The sequence below is a fragment of the Cololabis saira genome, chromosome 12, assembly GCF_033807715.1.
Source record: "Cololabis saira isolate AMF1-May2022 chromosome 12, fColSai1.1, whole genome shotgun sequence".
Classification (NCBI taxonomy): Eukaryota; Metazoa; Chordata; class Actinopteri; order Beloniformes; family Belonidae; genus Cololabis; species Cololabis saira.
In genome coordinates, this window is record NC_084598.1 from 39,909,154 (window position 1) to 39,928,756 (window position 19,603).

At 43.1% G+C, this 19,603-nt stretch overlaps 1 protein-coding gene across 3 annotated transcripts in view; it reads right to left on the reverse strand.

The window, feature by feature from the left end:
- Positions 1–19,603, reverse strand: part of plxna1a (plexin A1a) — a 444,018-nt gene that overhangs the window by 219,476 nt on the left and 204,939 nt on the right. For all 3 annotated transcript variants that reach the window (XM_061736805.1, XM_061736806.1, XM_061736804.1), the window contains exon 8: positions 7,172–7,286. In XM_061736805.1, coding sequence (XP_061592789.1) covers positions 7,172–7,286 — 115 coding nt within the window. The remainder of the gene's footprint in view (positions 1–7,171; positions 7,287–19,603) is intronic.

The following is a 19,603-nucleotide window of genomic DNA, read 5'->3' on the forward strand; positions in this document are numbered from 1 at the left end:
CTTCCTTCCTTCCTTCCTTCCTTCCTTCCTTCCTTCCTTCCTTCCTTCCTTCCTTCCTTCCTTCCTTCCTTCCTTCCATTCATCGTCCTCTGAGTTGGTTTACAGAAATTACAGATGAACAACCAACAACAAATGCAACACAATAGATAAAAGAAAAACAAGGTACAATTTGGAGACTTCAGTTGGGTTTTAAAAAATGACGGTACCTGAGAGTTGTACTGCAAAGTGCTACAAGAAGCATTAGTGGAAGCAGCAGAAATGTTCACAGTCATTTACATATAGAAGGAGTGCTATTGATCAGTCTGGAAGAACCTGAGAAAACAACAACAAAAAAAAAACAACTCAACACTTAGAGATGACTTTGCATCCCTTTCCAGCTTCATTTGCATCAACTTCTCTCGGTCGTACGTCTCCCTGCAAGGCACGCTTCTTACGAGAAGAAAACTTCATTTCATTAACTGGGCTCTCAGGTGTGCAAACTACAGACCTGGATTTCCTTTTTGTGCAAGTAATCAGGCAGCAGCATGATTTATGTCAAAATTGTCTTATTCTAAGCAAAAAAATATCTGCCAATGGGTTAAGAAGCATTTCTTGAATAGAATTCTTAAAACTAGCAAAATAATTTAATATAGTCTTCTGATTTTCCGTCCAACTTTATTCACAAGGCACTTTGAAGACAGAAACCACTGACCAAAGCGCTGAACATATGAATAACTAAATAAATAAAATAAAAGGGTAAAAGACACCAAATATACAACATGAATAGAAACAAATCAAAAGTAAAACTCAAAATAAATCAAAAACAACATCTTACACTGGTTCTATGTAGCAACTACCTTCCAAGCCAATATATGAATGTTAGGCTGCTTTCAGACCTGTGGCCCGTTTGTTTTGTTCCGATTCAGGGGCTAAATCGATACAGTTGTTTCGTTTTTCGTTTGTGGCGTTTGTGTTCACAAGGCAACCGTCTGTAGCGGTTCAAAGCTGTTAACAAATGCCATGCGCGAACCAACTGTTCTCTCATTGGTTAGAAATGAACGCAGAAGGAATTTCCTCTTCCGTACCCCGGGATAAACAACAATGGTTATAAAGCCCCTTTCACAGAGAGGGTGCAAAGTAGTGATGCACCGAAATGAAAATTTGTGGCCGAAACCGAAAATAATAATAAACACTTGGCCGAATACAGAACAATACCGAACATGGTTCTTCAGCAGTTTTTCATTTATTTTGCCAATTTTTTCACCATTGCATAAATCAAATACATTTGATTTAGGCATGCTTTTCAAAGAAATTTTTTTTTACAAAATTACAAGGTAGAAAATATTATAATTTATAAATATATATTTATTGAACATAAAAAAATGAAATTTTTTTAATTTCCCAGCATTATGTTGTTTTGGTTCCACCTAATGGTGAATGTTAGGTAAAATTGTTATGGAGTTACTTTTTGGTTGGCCAACGATTTATGTAGTGCGCAACGTTACGGGACGGAGCGGCCAGTCTATTTCCTTATTTTACAACGCCGTTATTAATTGTTCGTTTTTTTTCCCCACTTATTCCACCGAACACCGAAAGTGTTTTTTTTGCCATTTTCGGCCGAACAATTTCGGTTACCGAACAATCGGTGCATCACTAGTGCAAAGTGTAGACCGCCGCCGGCAATCCCCATCATTGTGTATGTGCTACCGGCGCAAGAGCGGACTGCTCTGCCACCAAGATCGGCCGCGCTCGAGAGGGCGCCTGCCGCGGGGTTTGCGCCAGGCCTGCCTGTCCGAATTGAACATTTTTTAATTTTACCGTGCCGCGCTGGGACGACATCTCGGCGCGTCCAATAGGAGAGAAGGTAGTGGAGGCTGCGCCGTCTCTGCGCCCTACCTGGCGGTGGGCGCGGCGCGAACCGCGCTCTATTTGAAAGCAGCTTTTGAGTGAGTTGTGTCGGTTGCTGTGTTGATTACGTTCTCACTGCAAACGCACCGCTCCAGGGGCCTCATGTTCGAAACGTGCGGCGCACAAAAAATTTGCGTACGCCACTTTCTATGCTCACGGTCGTATGATCGAAAATGTTTTGTCCGTTGACGACACTCACTGGTGATGCAGTGAAGTGCAGAATATGAGGAAACGTGACGTCAACAATAAATTCGCAACCACACGTGAAGGACAGTCCCCACATCACCAAATAAGTTACACAAGAGTGGAGCTGCAACAATCACAAAGCAAAGCAAAAACAGCAATACCCATAATGCAATGCCGCTGAAATCGGAAGAATGGCCTCCAAATAAATTATTTTTTCCAGGCCTCAACTTTTGACAGGAGTGTCTCCAGCTCATAGTTGATGTTTTTTTTTAATTTGTTTTACTTGTTTTTGCAATTTCCTTGTTAGGATGAGCGTTTTCTAATGGATAATTATCTTCAATATCATATTCAAATATATCTACTAAGGGAGGAGACAAGGCGGAGTGTTGTGCTCCCGCATGTGCACTCAAATCCACGCTGATTGTGATGTTCAAAGGAACCTGCGTGGATTTGGGCGTACGCACAGTTTTGAACATCTGAATTTTTTTTTTACGTACGGAAAAATTCCACGCACGGATTCACGTTGAAATCCATGCACGTTTCGAACATGAGATCCTAGGAGATCTCAGCTCGCTTGTTTTGTCCCACATCCGAGCGCGATTGCTGTGTTCACATATACCAAACGAACCGATCTTTAGGAGGAAAAACGCTCCCTGTTTCGGATCAACTGCTCCAAACGGGACAGGTGTGAAAGCTCCTTACATCGCTGTTAGCATTCAGACCTAGTTAGTCAACAAGCCAGACCTGACCTGCCCCATGTGGTTGGAGGTGATACTGCTACATAAAGTCCCTTTAATGTTATCAGCTTTATTATGTTGTGGTTGTATGTTATTGTGACTTAAAGAAAGATCATATCACATTTAATTGTAAATCAAATGGAAAAAAAATTCAAAAAGGGCTGCATACTTTTTTTTTCCCACCAAGGGATTTTTCAAATAATATCCATACGTTTGTAGCCATTTAGTTCCATATTGTTCTGCTAGTTTGACATATTTCTGATGTAGCTGGAGACAAGAACATAACGGAGCAATATAAAATGAATAATCACCATCTCTGATAATGACTAACAAACAAATTGTTGCATGAATGAGCGGACGCAAACACACAAAAACAAAAGGAGAAGCCTCTCGCTATCCAAGCTCACGTCAGGGGACGTTATTTGGCAGCTACTTTCTGTCCGTGCTGTCAATCAAATATCACATTAATTCATTTGTGGGACATGAAATACCCCCAGTGAAAAGCAGCCACATGCAAAATGAATGAACGACTTAATTAACAAGCAGCCGAACTGCAGTGGGTGAAAAGAATAAGCCGGCAGGCTCGCGGACGGAACAATAAATGCAAACAAACCTGCCTTTCTATTACTTTTGCTGTTGGTTTTTATTATTGCATTATTTTTCCTATTTCCGTGAATCTAAATGAAGTCATCTGAACCCACCTCCGGGCCCAGCCCGGACCAGCCCGCTCTACGGGCCCCGGCGCTCAGATTCATCGGAGCAGGGCAAATTTGTTTGTCTCTGCACTGGTTTGCACTGGTGTTTGTTTCTCTCATTGTTTGTGTTTATACGCTCTTTCCATTGATGGCCTTCTCAAGTGTTTCTCCGACTCTGGCAATTTTCTGCCTGGTCGCCCCTAATGTGCTTCTCTGTTTATCTGCTGTCACAACACAGCTGATTTATACACATTTACAAATCCAGGAAGTGACAGCAGAAAATTATATTTGCCTTAAAAGGTCAAAAATTATAGATTAGTGGTTATCTGTGCAGACGCACAAAGAAAGACAAAAAGGAAAATATTTGCGCTTTGCATATGTGCCGCATGGTCACAGATGCCGTGAATTTTATCAGATATGAAGTGAAGTCAGCCTCAAGAAAATTTGACGAATGCCTTTGGGAAGATAACCACTGTAGTGTGAATTCAATCACTTTGGCAACTGACTGCTAATGACGCAGGGGGAAACTTTTCCAGGCAGCAGTGATGGGCAATATTACCTTCAGCAGGGTCTACAAACCGGCAAATTGGAACTAAATTGAGACTAGAGGAGATAAATATGTGACAAAACTACTGCTGCTGGCTTAAGTGAGCATATGCGTCACTTCAAGAATGCTGCCTATTCCGACGAACAACAGAGAGAGAAGTGAAGCAAACATCTGAAACATCCCGTCTCCGTTTCTGTCCTGCTCTTTAAATAATAACGATCATCCGTGTAAGGCATGTTGTTGTGGCACAAGTATTCTGTTTAATACAACAAAACCCCTCCTGACATTCAAAGTGTCTCGGTAACCGTGGCAACGCCTGCACCCAAGTGGGGTGGTGCATCAGGAAAAACACAAAATAACAATGAATTGGTTGGTGTGTTTATCGAGGGATGTGAAAGCAGTTCCCTTCATTATTAAAGCCACTCAGCCGCATTCTTAAACTAAAAAAAAAAGCACTCCTATTTTACTTTCCTTATATTTTGAATACTTATCTGTGTAATAAGACTTGTCTACAGTAGGGATGGGCGGTATGGACTAAAAAATGTATCACGATAATTTCTGGCATTTATCCTGATAACGATAAAAATGACGATAAAAAAAAAACCAATTCAACTCCACCTTTTCAACTATAAATATATCTCACTCTCAGATCCGCCATGTTTGTTACACAAAAACCTCATCAACGGGAACTTTTCTTTCTTTCTTTCTTTCTTTCTTTCTTTCTTTCTTTCTTTCTTTCTTTCTTTCTTTCTTTCTTTCTTTCTTTCTTTCTTTCTTTCTTTCTTTCTTTCTTTCTTTCTTTCTTTCTTTCTTTCTTCTGGCTCATTTCCTTCCTTCCTTCTTTTTTCCCCTTCTTCCTTCTTTCCTCCTGCTCTCTCCTTCCTTCTTTCCTTCCTTCCTTCCTTCCTTCCTTCCTTCCTTCCTTCCTTCCTTCCTTCCTTCCTTCCTTCCTTCCTTCCTTCCTTCCTTCCTTCCTTCCTTCCTTCCTTCCTTCCTTCCTTCCTTCCTTCCTTCCTTCCTTCCTTCCTTCCTTCCTTCCTTCCTTCCTTCCTTCCTTCCTTCCTTCCTTCCTTCCTTCCTTCCTTCCTTCCTTCCTTCCTTCCTTCCTTCCTTCCTTCCTTCCTTCCTTCACGTACGTTGTGCGTGGATTTAACACAGAACCATAAATCTTTTTTTGACGGTATATCGTGAATGATAAAATATCGCCCATTCCTAGTCTACAGTGTTGCTGCTACGGTCAAATATTGTTGCTCTGTTCAGGGTTCTGAGATCATCCTCCCATTTTTTTTTCTAACATTGGCTCTCTACGATGTCACAGAGGGGGTCATTTCCTTATATGGTCATTTTTTCCTGTCACTTCCACAAGAGCAGACTCTTTGCTGGTAACCCTTAAAAAAACAGACATTTACAAATATCCACAAAGGATTGAGTGCATTTCTCATCTCAACCAATGTGCTTGTCCCTCTAATTAAGCATTTAGCTTTTTTTTTTTTGCTTTATGTCTCCAAAGAATGTTTTTGGAGACATAAAGCAACTTTGACAAGCGTCGGCGTCTTCCCATCAGATTCAAGTGAGACATGACGGAGGAAAAGGTTTATTCTTTTTTGGTATTTTAAACAGTCTATGGGAAATAACACGGTGTGACGTAGCTGATGCTTTGTGGATTGTATTTTACACATATTATTATCATAGCTTCTTTGCTTCTTTCAAAACTACAGGTTTGGCTGCGATCACATTTCCTGTTAAAACTAACAGTTATCGTGTTTTTAATGCCTTAACTTTGACAGCCCTCGCATTTATTCATGTGTTGTTTACAGAGGAGATCAGAAAGTGCTACATAAAAGTGAGTTTTTAAGAGAACTCTACTGAAATTTAAAACAAATTCCTTTGTGCTGCTTCCTTGAAAACATCGGGGGGTAACAAGCGCCACAGTTGCTGACGGCCAAACTTCTACGCTGTGTGACAAATAGCAAAAAATAAATTAAGAAAAATCAATGGACTTGAATGCACCTCAAATGGAAAAGAAAGAAAAAGCAATCAATTGCACTCATTATCACAACAAGCCAGCGTCGATTGTTGCCAATTACAGTACGGAGCCGAAAGCATCTTTAGCTGTTCGTGTTCTGGACTGCAGACGTCTGATGACCCGGTCAGTGTTTCACCACGTCTACACCGGTCAACACGAGTGTCCTATGAAAGCATGTAAGCTTTAGGTGCACAAACTACTCGACAGGTACCACAGATGAAACTTACATGACTGAAAATGAGCATAACTAGCCGCTTTAAGGTGAAGCCAGTTACAAGAAACACACACACATTAAAAAAAACCAGCATGGACACAAAAAACATTCCTAAAATGCACAAAACAGAGGCGTAGATGCCGACACAACCACACACACGGCGACTCTCGGCCCACCCTCACTCACAGCACCAGATTGCATGTTTTTTCCTGATTATACCCTTTCAACATCTCAGTTTTGGCTGAAAGGAAAGTTGGAGCGAGTGAAGAGTGACAGAAGAGAATCGATGGTTGAGTGTAAATGTTAGTTTGTGAAAAGAAGGCATCAATGAAAGAAGAAAACAAGAGGGAAACGGTGACAAAAGAGAGAGAAAATCAAGGCGCGTGGACGTGTGCGGGAGCGCCGATCGACGGGCTCAGAAAGGAAACCAGAATCTCCCGACCCGACAGGAAACGGTTAACGTGGAGATGCTTTCTGAGGGCGCTCGTTTCTCTTTCTCTGGCAATTAATTTTTAAATGTTTGTGTGAGCGCCAAGGAGAATTAGAGAGTTCGACGGAGGGTCTGAGAGGGAGGGGGTTCATGCAAATCCAACGTTTGGGACGCAGCATTTGCATTCTCATTCACCCCGACTTGTTTGGAGGGGAGGAGATCCAGCGCTAACATCTGCTGCTGGGCCACTCGCATGCACACAATGAGATGCAGCACCGGTCCCAGCTGCAGTCCTGGCGTCGCCGCGCCGCCGTACGCGCTCGTGCACGGGCGCTAATACTCAGAGATGCATTCACATGTTGCTTTTCAGCGCCTCGGAATCTTTGACTGATTGTGTGACTGCATGTGCTGGTGAATGTTGCCGTGTTTGCACCAGTCGGCCCCCTCACCTGCGACATGTTGACTCGTCCCTCCTGGAAGGAGCAGTCGCCGGCGTCCTGCGTGCACATGTGGCGGTATTTGCACCAGTGGCAGGGGAAGTTGGCGTTGACGCAGGACACGCACCTGGAGGAACCGGGACAAGGGGAGAGGAAACACAGAGAGTATAATTAGACACAGAGGTCAGCTGGTCTGTAACTTAAACTAAAATATATAAAAATCAGGAACAGATTAAACATCTTTCACGCCGTTATTAAGAGCAAGCTAAAGACTCAGCTCTTCAAGGAGCATTTCGGCATCTAGTAAGATGCATTCACTAATGACATGGTGTCTTCTTAGACGTAGCTTTCTTATTTCAAGAAAATGAAAAAAATATATATATATATAATATTCTAGCACTGGCATGGCAGCACCAAAAACTCATAATTTAGCCACTATAACAAAGAATAATATATAAATAATAATAATAATGTCATAATCCGTGTATATATGACGAAATCGGATCCCATTGACTTTGCATGGTACAATATCCGTGGTACTCACACGGAATTATACCATTTTCCATGTATATACCACGGAAAATAGTGGTGAGAGGTCGTGGGCATTTCACAGATTTTTGTGAGATCAGGTTGGACAGCACCTGTATCCAACTGGACTCTCATCAGTCTGACCAGCACTGATCCAGCTGGACCTACTATGTGGTTTTGTGCTTGTGTTCTCTCAGGTGTAAGTCGCTTTGGATAAAAGCGTCTGCTAAATGACAATAGTAATGGTAGTAGTAGTAGTGTTAAGAAGCTCGAAAGGCAACTTTTCAAGCCCCGTCAGACGTCCAGTCCTCTCCATTAACCTGAAAGCATCTTCAGCTTCATGAAGGAGCAGCGGCCACCTCCCCGTGAAAAGCATGACAGCCGTCTCCAAAAAGGTACAGACACTTCCAGGAGGATGGTTTTAGAGGAATCCTCCCCCCATTCTTATTAAAAGACTAAATGGGCGTTCTTCCCTTCTGTTGTAAAGTTTACTGGAGAAAATCTGCGTTGGATCAGCGACGGACCTTTGTCGATCAACCGGCCTGACCGGCAGATCCACCGTGTTGCACATGAGACGAAATATTTCACCACAACTTTAGACATTATTGGACAGACGTCTGGGACGTCACTGAAGAACGTTTTTCAAGTCTCTCTAGTCCAGAAATGCAGGGTCCCATGTTGTAAATGTCCAAACGGACCAGGGAAGCTGACTGGAACACAACCACCTTATGTCAATCAATATTAATCTCGGCTAAATTGTTTAGCTTGTGAAAGAAAATTTAGTCTTGGCCACTTGATTAAACCAAAACTGCTGAGAGCAGCAAAATATAGCCTCGGCCCAACTAAGTGTGCAGACGGGTAATGTGCCCCAAAAAGATTAACACTGACCTTAAAGATGTTTTTGTCCACTCCAATCGTAAGAATGAATCTTTCTTTGTGGCTTAAAATCATTACACTTCCTTTGTTTCATCGTCATTCTGCATTGAAACGCCTCATGTTTGTTCTGACCCTTTTGCATGCAAGTGTTTAATTAAATCTACTGAAATCTGAATAATCTCTCAAGTCTTATTCTTGGTAACTAAGACACTTAGTTTCAGTCCAGTTATTCACCTAGTTGGAAAGAATGCATTAAAGAGCATTTAATGGGTTTTTCCACAACATAGCGGTAAAATAATAATAGTACTCATGATGTAAATAAAAAAACAACTTGGGTGGAGTTAAGTTCTTCTCAGAACAATCTGAAGCAGCAGAATCGGCCCCAGCGGGTCAAAACCACTGAAAAACTTGTTGTAATGGACGCGTTTCTACACAGACAGTTCCACGCCAGCATTGAGTCTCATTTACAAAGACAGGCCGCCGTCCTTTTCCAACCCAAAACCAAACCAACAAGTGCTCCAACTCTCCCGCTGCATCCGTCAGAAGGAGTTTAGAAGCGTCCAGCTTTCTAAACTCGATTTCCAGACCATTAGGAATGAAACATCTGGCTGATTGCAGTGTTCGTCTGCAAAACCGAACTGTTACTGCGGTGCACTTATGTACTCTAACTCGCAGGATTAAGTGAGCAGGAACAGGATTTGGAGCATGTCCAAACATTTCTGCAGCTGGCAACATCTTTTCCCATCAACTTACGCACAGTTAAATATTTGTCCTAAGACTAAGATGATAAAAAGTCTGTATATTTGGGTTTAACCCTTCGGGAAAACAAGGGTAATTTATCTCTCCAACAGTCCATGCAGGTGTTTTTGCACAAAAAGTGACGATTACTGTCCCTTCTGACAGAAAAGGTTTACTTCATGTACAAAGCCACTTCAGTCTCTGATTCCTCTGGATTCAGGGAAGGATTGATCCCAGCGGGAAGAGAAGAAGCACCGACAGGCAAAGTCAGAGGAGAGAAGCATGTTGTGTTGACAGTTGTTTAGCAGTAAAAACGTGCTGATTCATGATGTTATCAGAAATCCAGTCATTTGACTTGTTTTGAATTACTTTTGGGGCACTCCTGTATGATTCAATTCAGTTTTATTTACAGTAATTTCCAGACTATTGAATGCCCCTGAATAGGGATGGGAATTGATAAGATTTTTTCAATTCCGATTCCATTTTCAATTCTGCTTAACGATTCGATTCTTTATCGATTCTCTTATCGATTCTCATTTGGAAAAAAGGAGAACAAACAATTTTAGTATCAACTTTGTTTTAATAAAACAAAGTTGATACTAAAATTCCTCCTCGATGGTGCCAGGGGGTCCCCACAAAATGATTTGTAATATACAGTAAAATAGGTTTTAAATATAAAATAATAATAAAATAAAAATTCTTCTGTAGAAATTAACTAAAAACAACAAATTGTTTTGTAGCAATTGCACAAGAATGTCCAGTAACATGTTCAACACCACAAACTTAGTCACTGCTGATAACATTCATCTATTCTGGCCTGATTCTCTTCCCTGCCTTGATGAAAGGAGAAGCTAGCGGTAGATGCTCTTTAACTTCTGCGTTGGTGTCACGCGGAACCATAAATCAGCCTTACCACACGCAGGCTGACTCGGCGCTCCCAGCGCATCAGCTGGCCGAGCCCTAACAGTTTCCCCCATTCCCTCTTTGTTGAAATGTCCACATTGCAAGAATTGTTGCCCTGTTGTCATCCTTTTTGGTAAAATGTAACCAAACTTTCGAGCGTTTATGCCGCTTTTTTCCCCGTGTTCTCCTGCTGGGCACGAATGCGCACGTTGCGCAACGTGCTTGGTGACGTCATTCGCGCCCACTGGAATCGATAAGGGAATCTTTTGCGAAAAAGGCAAACGATTCCAAGGAATTGAAACACTGGGAACCGGTTCGCAACAAGACCCGGTTCTCGATTCCAATCCCTACCCCTGAATATAAGCCACACCCACACAATGTACAAGTGGCATGAAGCTCATTAGCCCGGAAAAATCCATAAATTAGCCACATCGTTGTAAAAAAGTAGCCGCTTATAGTCCGGAAAGTACGGTATAAGTTGTTTTTAGAGACCCAGAACATGACCCCCCGAGAAATTAGTACATAAACATGACAAGAGTCATCAAATAAAGTTACACCGTTGGTTCGGTACATTCTGTACCGGTGGAAATGGTTGCGAGAGGGAGGGGTAGAGTTTTCTCAAAGTGAATGGTAAGAGATGGACGGGTTAACATTAGGGCACTTTACAGACATTATGAGTTCAATGAACATCCTATTAGCTATCATATCACTCCCGTTAATATCCAATTATTATCAAATACATACGATATCAATGACATTCAGAAGGAGAGAGAGAAACATCAAAGCAAAGGCTTCAGCGTGGGGGAGTGAATCTCACTTTTACAGGCCCGGCACCGACATGCATCAACGCGGCCGCATGACATCAAATGTTTACGGCCAAATCTCCAGCAATCACGCCGGACTGACACGTGGAACCGCAGCCGCTTGTGTCGGGGTTTTATTCCCGCCGCCGGCGAGGCCGGAGCTGCAGACGGCCCAGAGAGCTGGAAGGAGCACTCGGCCATTTCACTTCCTCCCTCCTCATTTTCCATGCTTGAAGGCTTACAGTTAACTAAGCTGCGAGAGCAAGATAAGCCGTTTCTTTTTTTTTTTTAGCCTGTCAGAGTCCAGGAGGCGAAAGGAATATAGGATATATGCATTTAAACACGGATCAGAAGACAACAGGTACAGGAAGGGAGAGGCATGAATGTGTTGGTTTTATTTGTGTATTTCAACGACCAGCAACAGCTCAGCAAGTTGGGATGAAAGAAAATACCTAACCTTCCACTTCAAACGTTATTATACAATGAAAATGAAGGCGCTCTGCTTTAGTTTTGTCATCAGTGCTCAATTAAAGCAGCACAAAATAGTTATTTTCATGTGAAAGAGTCAATTTTCTTCATTCGAAGAATTACTTCATTACTGCAAAAAAATAAATCTTGGTGCTGTAAAAGAACTACGCCCGTTGACCTTGAACGAAGTTGCCAAGCATCCCCAAGTGTTGCCAAGCCAAGTTGCCGGTGCTGTAGAAGCCTTACATGAGTCAAAAGTTGAGAAAATATCAACTTTTACGCCGTCAGTATCTCAAACTTGTTTTGAAATAGTGTCTCTTGGACGCTCCTGTGCGAAACATTGCAACGACAACGCATCAGAAACCCCCTCACGGGCCCCTCTCCAAGTTCACACTGGCTAGTTGATAGTAGGGGGTCCCGACAGACGGCTGACATCGCTCCATATCAGCGACACAACTTAAAACCCCCGTAGACACTGCAACGACAGTCAGGAATCTCCCTAATGGGCCCCCTTACTAGCCAGCATCGATGTGCGGCCATAGTGATTCACAATTTGAAATACAGTGAGAGATTTGAAAAAGAAAAAAAAACAAAGAGGATGAAAAGAAAGAAGGTGACAATGGTAAGAATTAGGGGTGTAACGGTACACAAAAATCTCGGTTCGGTACGTACCTCGGTTTGGAGGTCACGGTTCGGTTCATTTTCGGTACAGTAAGAAAACAAAATGCAAAATATAAACGTGCTAGTTGTTTATTACACACACACACAAAATAATATTGGCTCTACGTGTGCCGGCGCTAGGACCCCGCGGATGCATGGTGTGTCGTCGGGCGGTGTTTTCCTTCATGCTTCCCTGCAGCGTCTCATGCAAACACAAACAGACGTGGCAGAAACATTTCTTTATATCATGTTGTCTGTCGCCCGCGATATTTTTTATTTTTTTGGCCGGCGCCATAGTTGGCTAGCTACAAACTCTATACATCCCATAATGTATAATAATATGCCCGCGCTCAGCAGCGGTACTCGCATCGTTAAGGCTGATTTATGGTGCCGCGTTAAACCAACGCAGATCCTACGGCGTAAGGTACGCGGCGAGCGGCTGTACGGTGCACGTCGCCGCGTACCTTACGCCGTAGCCTACGGCGTAGGGTACGCGTCGATTTAACGCCGAACCATAATTCAGGCTTTTCTAGGCAACGAAGCAGGTCGACTCACGTTGCAGAACAGCTGCAGAGCCGCTCATGAACGTAAATGATCATTGTTTTTTTTTTTTTAGGCCTGGCGGGGGGTCTCGATGGTAGGGGAAACACTGGACTTGTCACAATTATGTGCTTAGCTCTTTAGTTCTTCATTAGTTAGTGCTTTTTTCTTTAACCTTAATACTTTCTCGGTGTGAGCGCAACTGCATGTGCAGCTGCAGCAGCGCTCTGCTCCACAACGTGCGGTCCTCTACTTAATATGTACCGAAACTCGTTCGGTACGCCTCCGTCCCGAACCGAACAAGCTATACCGAACGGTTCAACATAAATACATGTACCGTTACACCCCTGGTAAGAATGTGTAAGTTATGCGTGTTACATTATAAAAAAGTGCCACTTTATCCCAAACTCATCCACCGAGCAAGTTTACTGCACATTAAAGTCATGTAAAGTGAATTCAGCCATTTTCTTCTAAATACATTCATAGCTACATAATAAGTTTGCATTAAGATAGGTGTTAATTGTTTAATAAAAGATTCTGTTACTGATCAGTTGTCCTGGACTTCATTCATCATGATTCTGGGGGGGCCCATGGTCTCTCCTGCCCAGGGCCCCCAGGGGCTGTAGAAACACCCCTGACTGGAGTGTTACCAGAGCCATGAGGAGGATGGATGGCTGAGCTACGAAGACCAGCACTGACTACATTTACAGGCAGTCAAAATTCGGGTTATTGCTAATATTCCGGTTACTGAAACATTCGGAATATTCCGTTTACATGGTAATTAATCATTTGGGATATCTGGATCAAACCAGCGACGTGCGGAGAACGTCATGACGCAATTTCCGTAATTTCCGCTTCTTCTTCCTGTATCCGAATTCAAAACAAATGCTGCTTTGTGCAACTTTTCTCTCACCTTCTTGTAAATCTCGCTATCCCGGTACTTTCTACCGTCTACAAATGCCAAAATGTTCATATCCTTCATTACATTTATAAAATAATTAGTCTCCTCCTCACTCCAAAAGTGATCTGGTCTTGCGTTTCACCATGTTTAGACTTAACTTCCTGGACTCAAAAGACCAATATTCCTTGCGAAAAGAGCATGAGAATATTCAGGTTTTAAAAGGAGTAACCCAGGGCTCATATTTGGGTTTTTTTTAAACGGAATATGAGCAAATTCCGGTTATTCAAAGGGATTATTGGTGTTTACATGGCCGTGCGCAACGGGTTATTGCTAATATTCAGGTTTTAACCCTTGTGCTGTCTTCGGGTCAAGGAAGGAGAAAGGGAATAGAGGAGGAAAGAAGGAAGGAAGAAAAGAAGGAAGGAAGGAAGAAAAGAAGGAAGGAAGGGAGGAAAGAAGGAAGGAAGGAAGGAAGGAAGGAAGGAAGGAAGGAAGGAAGGAAGGAAGGAAGGAAGGAAGGAAGGAAGGAAGGAAGGGAGGAAAGAAGGAAGGAAGGAAGGAAGGAAGGAAGGAAGGAAGGAAGGAAGGAAGGAAGGAAGGAAGGGAGGGAGAAAAGAAGGAAGGAAGGAAGGAAGGAAGAAAAGAAAGGAGGAAATAAGGGAGGAAAGAAGGAAGGAAGGGAGGAAAGAAGGAAGGAAGGGAGGAAAGAAGGAAGGGAGGAAAGAAGGAAGGAAGGGAGAAAAGAAGGAAGGGAGGAAAGAAGGAAGGAAGGGAGAAAAGAAGGAAGGAAGGAAAGAAGGAAGGAAGAGCGGACGGAAAAAAGAAAGGAAGGGAGGAAGGAAGAAAGAAAAGATGGAAGGAAAGGAGTAAATAAGGAAGGAAGGGAGAAAATAAGGAAGGAAGGAAGGAAGGAAGCAAGGAAGGAAGGAAGGAAGGAAGGAAAGGAGGAAGGAAGGAAAGAAGGGAAGGAAGAAGGAAGGAAGGAAGGGAGAAAAGAAAGGAAGGGAGGAAGGAAGAAAGAAAAGATGGAAGGAAAGGAGTAAATAAGGAAGGAAGGGAGAAAATAAGGAAGGAAGGAAGGAAGGAAGGAAGGAAGGAAGGAAGGAAGGAAGGAAGGAAGGAAGGAAGGAAGGAAGGAAGGAAGGAAGGAAGGAAGGAAGGAAGGAAGGAAGAAAGAAAGGAAGGAAAGAAGGAAGGAAGGAAAGAAGGGAAGGAAGAAGGAAGGAAGGAAGGAAGGGAGAAAAGAAAGGAAGGGAGGAAGGAAGAAAGAAAAGATGGAAGGAAAGGAGTAAATAAGGAAGGAAGGGAGAAAATAAGGAAGGAGAATTATTCATTTTGACCCAAAGACAGTACAAGGGTTAAAAGGGTTATTGACTGAATGTAAACTCTGTTACTGTCGGAGCGAGACGGCACTGCAGAAGGACTCAGCGGTTTTACGTGGCGGGCAGGGGAGAGTTTGATTTGTCCGTGATCGGTGTGACAAGGACACGAGCGCGGGACAACCCTCCGGACGGAGCCGGAGCGCCCTGGCAGGACAGGGAAAACTTGGCAGGGGACGACACTGTAAACCAAACCACCAGACTTCCTGTTTCTGTTCCCAAACCAAACCAGAAAGAGAGGATGTGAAAAAACCCACACAAAGGTCTGTTTACTTCACTGCGGGTTGAGAGGAGAACAAAAAAAAAGGGAAAAAGAAAAGAAATGTCATTCATGTTTTATGCCGAGGTCGTTGGCACATTTTCCCAGAGCTGTGCCCGAGCAGGGTTGGTTGGAACGAAGCTTCTGCGTGAAACACAACCTCGGATTTGTGGGAGAAATTTAAAATCTCACAACTTGCAACACACTAAAATTAAATGCCTGAGTGCCTCCTCATCTTCCCAGCGCCATAATTTCTGTTTTCCAAAAGCCATTCTGGTTTCCGAGCAGACGACTGCGGGGGGGGAGACGGGTATTTTTTTTCTTAATTTGTTTCTAAAACAGAGCAACCGCAGAACAAACAATACTTGGACCCTGATGTTGTATGTTCAGTAAATCTCTTCATAGATTTCGGTTCAAATCAAGCCCGTGGGCTCTTTTCTGCAGCGCCGCAGCTCGCAGCGCCGAGCCGCCCGCTCCCTTTCTTCTGCTTCAGACATGAATCAATTGTCAAAGATTTAAGAAAAAGCTGGCCCTAATTACATTTTATGCCGGCTGTCTCTCTCACATGGGATCCCTGCGCTCAACCGGGCCTTAAAGCATCCACGGTCCACGTTCTCCATCTTACACCCGTGCAGGGAACTGTGTTCCTGCTTGCCAGCACTACATGCAATGACAGAAGTAGCCATAACCAATAATGCATGCTAGGAATGGGTGATATTTTACCGTTCACGATAAACCGTCAAAAAAATTCCCCACGGTAAGAATTTGTCATCTCGCGGTAAAAACGATAAATTCCTGTTGATGATGTTTTTGTGTAAAACTGATTTATGGTTCTGTGTTAAATCCACGCACAACGTACGTGAAGGAAGGAAGGAAGGAAGGAAGGAAGGAAGGAAGGAAGGAAGGAAGGAAGGAAGGAAGGAAGGAAGGAAGGAAGGAAGGAAGGAAATAAGGAAATAAGGAAGGAAGGAAGGAAGGAAGGAAGGAAGGAAGGAAGGAAGGAAAGAAGTAAAGAAGGAAGGAAGGGAGGGAGGGAGGGAGGGAGGAAGGAAGGAAGAAAGGAAGGAAGGAAAGAAGTAAAGAAGGAAGGAAGGAAGGAAGGAAGGAAAGAAGGAAATAAGGAAGGAAGGAAGGAAAGAAGGAAATAAGGAAGGAAGGAAGGAAAGAAGTAAAGAAGGAAGGAAGGATGGAAGGAAGGAAAGAAGGTAGGAAGGAAGGAAGGAAGGAAGGGAGGAAGGAAAGAAGGAAGGAAGGAAGGAAGGAAGGAAGGAAGGAAGGAAGGAAGGAAGGAAGGAAGGAAGGAAGAAAGAAAGAAAGAAAGAAAGAAAGAAAGAAAGAAAGAAAGAAAGAAAGAAAGAAAGAAAGAAAGAAAGAAAGAAAGAAAGAAAGAAAGAAAGAAAGAAAGAAAGAAAGAAAGAAAGAAAGAAAGAAAGAAAGAAAGAAAGAAAGAAAGAAAGATAAATTCCCGTTGATACGTGTTTGTGTAACAAACATGGCGGATCTGAGTCATTCCAGTTTTACAGGTGTAACTCATTTAATTGGTTTTTATTAATTCAATTTAATTGGTGTAGTTTAGTAGCATTTAGTATCTTTTAGAGCAGTGTTTTGGCTCCAAAGACTGAATGTGGTGATAGATTTATAGTTAAAAAGGTGGAGTTGTATTTTTATCGTTATCAGGATAAATGCCAGAAATGATCGTGATAAATCTTTTAGTCCATACCGCCCATCCCTAATGCATGCCTTACTTTATTCATGTGGCCAAAAAGAAGCAGAAAAACAATTGAAATGCATTTTAAAAATACCTAGAAATACAAGACGGCAAAACCAGTCCTCGTCCTGAACTCTGTCGGGATAATTGTGAACGATTTGGCGGTTGAGTCTAAAGAAAAGGAAGCACAATGCACCGTTCACCGTTTCCCTGAGATGATATTTCACAAGTGTTGAGCCAAATCTCCACAGTAATGAGCCACGATGGGGGCTTAAACCCCAGGTCCTCCACACTGAAGGACAATCTCTCAGCCTCCCCGCTGCCAGAGAGACTCACTTCAAATTGGATTTCGGTCTAATCCCCGCACTGTCTTTGTCTTTGTGTCCTTGGTTTATTCAGATTTCAGAGGGTTAATTCCTAAATTGCCTGTACCGGAGTGGCGGGGCCGACGGCCGAGGCTTTGCATACCCCGAGATAAGCTACTGAGACTGGATTCAGCTGCAGCGAGAGCTTTGCGATCAATGCCAGTGGATTTCCGCAGGGAACGGGCAGGACTGAGGTTATGCTAACAGTCCGCTGTTTGTTAGTAGAGCTGGTGAGCCAGTTCCTCCTCACTATTAACCCCGGGGTTTATCGATTTATCGAGTCGCGGGGGAAGCGTGCGTGCACATCCACAGGCCTGCGACGCACGGCCGTGACTGCTACAGCACTCGCCGGCTGAATCAGACTCGTAACACACGCAGACATGGAAGGATTCCTCTGGGTCACCTGGGTAGTGGCGACTTGTCCTGCAGCAGAGCCGTCGATGCAGCATCCAGCGGCATGGGGGTAAGTGGCCTCGCTGCTGCAGTGAAGTCGATACAACTCCCTGCTACTTAACAAGGCCGAGCAAACGGAGCCAGGTCAAACGTTTCTTTGCTTTTTCCTCATCTTCTCCAGGCTTTTGTTCTTGTGAGGCTGGATCAATGAAACAAACCCGCTATAAAAAAAGATGAATGGTGCGAGCAATCATATCCTCAATTAATTCTGGTCAGCGTTGATGAAGTCAAAAGATTAAGCTGCTGCTGGCTCCTAATTAGGAGGTTAGCCTTATATGTAATGCTCATCAAAACATGTAAGCAAGGGCCAACCCCAATAAAAACAGACCACTCAACCATCTTAAGGCTCTAATGGCCTCATCAGTATGCACGACTCTGATATGTATAAATCATACCTCCTAAACACCGGACCGTCTCCTATTCCTACCACCCTTGTGACTCACGGTGCTACATGTTCTATGGAAAGGTATTTCTGGTCCGTTATAAAATGAAGAAAATGAGGAAAACATCATTGAGTTATAAAGGCCAGTAAATAAACCCTTGTGCTGTCTTCAGGTCAAGTAAGGAGGAAGGGAAGAAGGGAGGAAGGAAGGAAGGAAGGAAGGAAGGAAGGAAGGAAGGAAGGAAGGAATGAAGGAAGGGAGGAAAGAAGGAAGGAAGGGAAAAAAGAAGGAAGGAAGGAAGGAAGGAAGGGAAAAAGAAGGAAGGAAGGAAGGGAAAAAAAGAAGGAAGGGAAAAAAAGAAGGAAGGAAGGAAGGAAGGAAGGGAGGAAAGAAGGAAGGAAGGAAGGAAGGAAGGAAGGAAGGGAAAAAAGAATGAAGGGAAGAAGGAAAGGAAAAAAGGAAGGAAGGAATGAAGGAAAGAAGGAATGAAGGAAAGAAGGAAGGAAGGAAGGAAGGGAGAAAAGAAGGAAGGAAAGAAGGGAGGAGAGAAGGAAGGAAGGGAGGAAAGGAAAAAAGAAGGAAGGAAGGAAGGAAGGAAGGAAGGAAGGAAGGAAGGAAGGAAGGAAGGAAGGAAGGAAGGAAGGAAGGGAGGAAGGGAGGAAGGGAAAAAAGAATGAAGGAAAGAAGGGAGGAAAGAAGGAAAGAATGTACGAGGGGAGAAAAGAAGGAAGGGAGGAAAGAAGGAAGGAAGGGAGAAAAGAGGAAGGGAAGAAGGAAGGAGAGAGTAGGAGGAAAGAAGGACAGGAGAATTAGGTCATTTTGACCCAAAGACAGTACAAGGGTTAAGAAGTTTAGATTGTCCCTGGTGTGAGTGGGAGCAGAAGTGAATCTCCAGCCAAACTCTGAAGGTGGTTATATTATGTTTTTCCCCTTTTTGCTTATTTTCTGACTTCTCTTACCATAAATTATTATGTAGGATGTGACAACAGGGTCAGAGAAGAGGTAATTACATGTTGTAGTACTCTTGTGCACAAAGTGCTTGGTTTTCAGGGGCCTGAGAACATTTCGTTTTGGAGAGTTTTTTCTAACATGGGTTCCTTATGACATCATAGAGGGCGGAAGTTCCTTATATGGTCATGTTCTCCAAGCAGTGTGCAACAGAAAAAAAAGTAGTATGCATGTATAACATGTAGATATCTTAAAAACATGTTTGTCTGACGAGGAATACGAGCTGTTCTCGTTCATGGAACACTGACTCCGCCTATTGGCAAGCCTGCGGGATTTCGACCAACCACGAAACAGCTGATCCAAATCTGCTCATTTTCAAGAACTATCACTCCATGTGATCATTAATTATTGTTGTTCAGAAAAATGTTGCACCCTGGGTGCAAAAACTACCAGATATTAACCCTACCATGCCGGATGGATCGTATTTGATATTTGAATTTGAGAACCCAGCCGCAACCCAAAAATTAAAAAA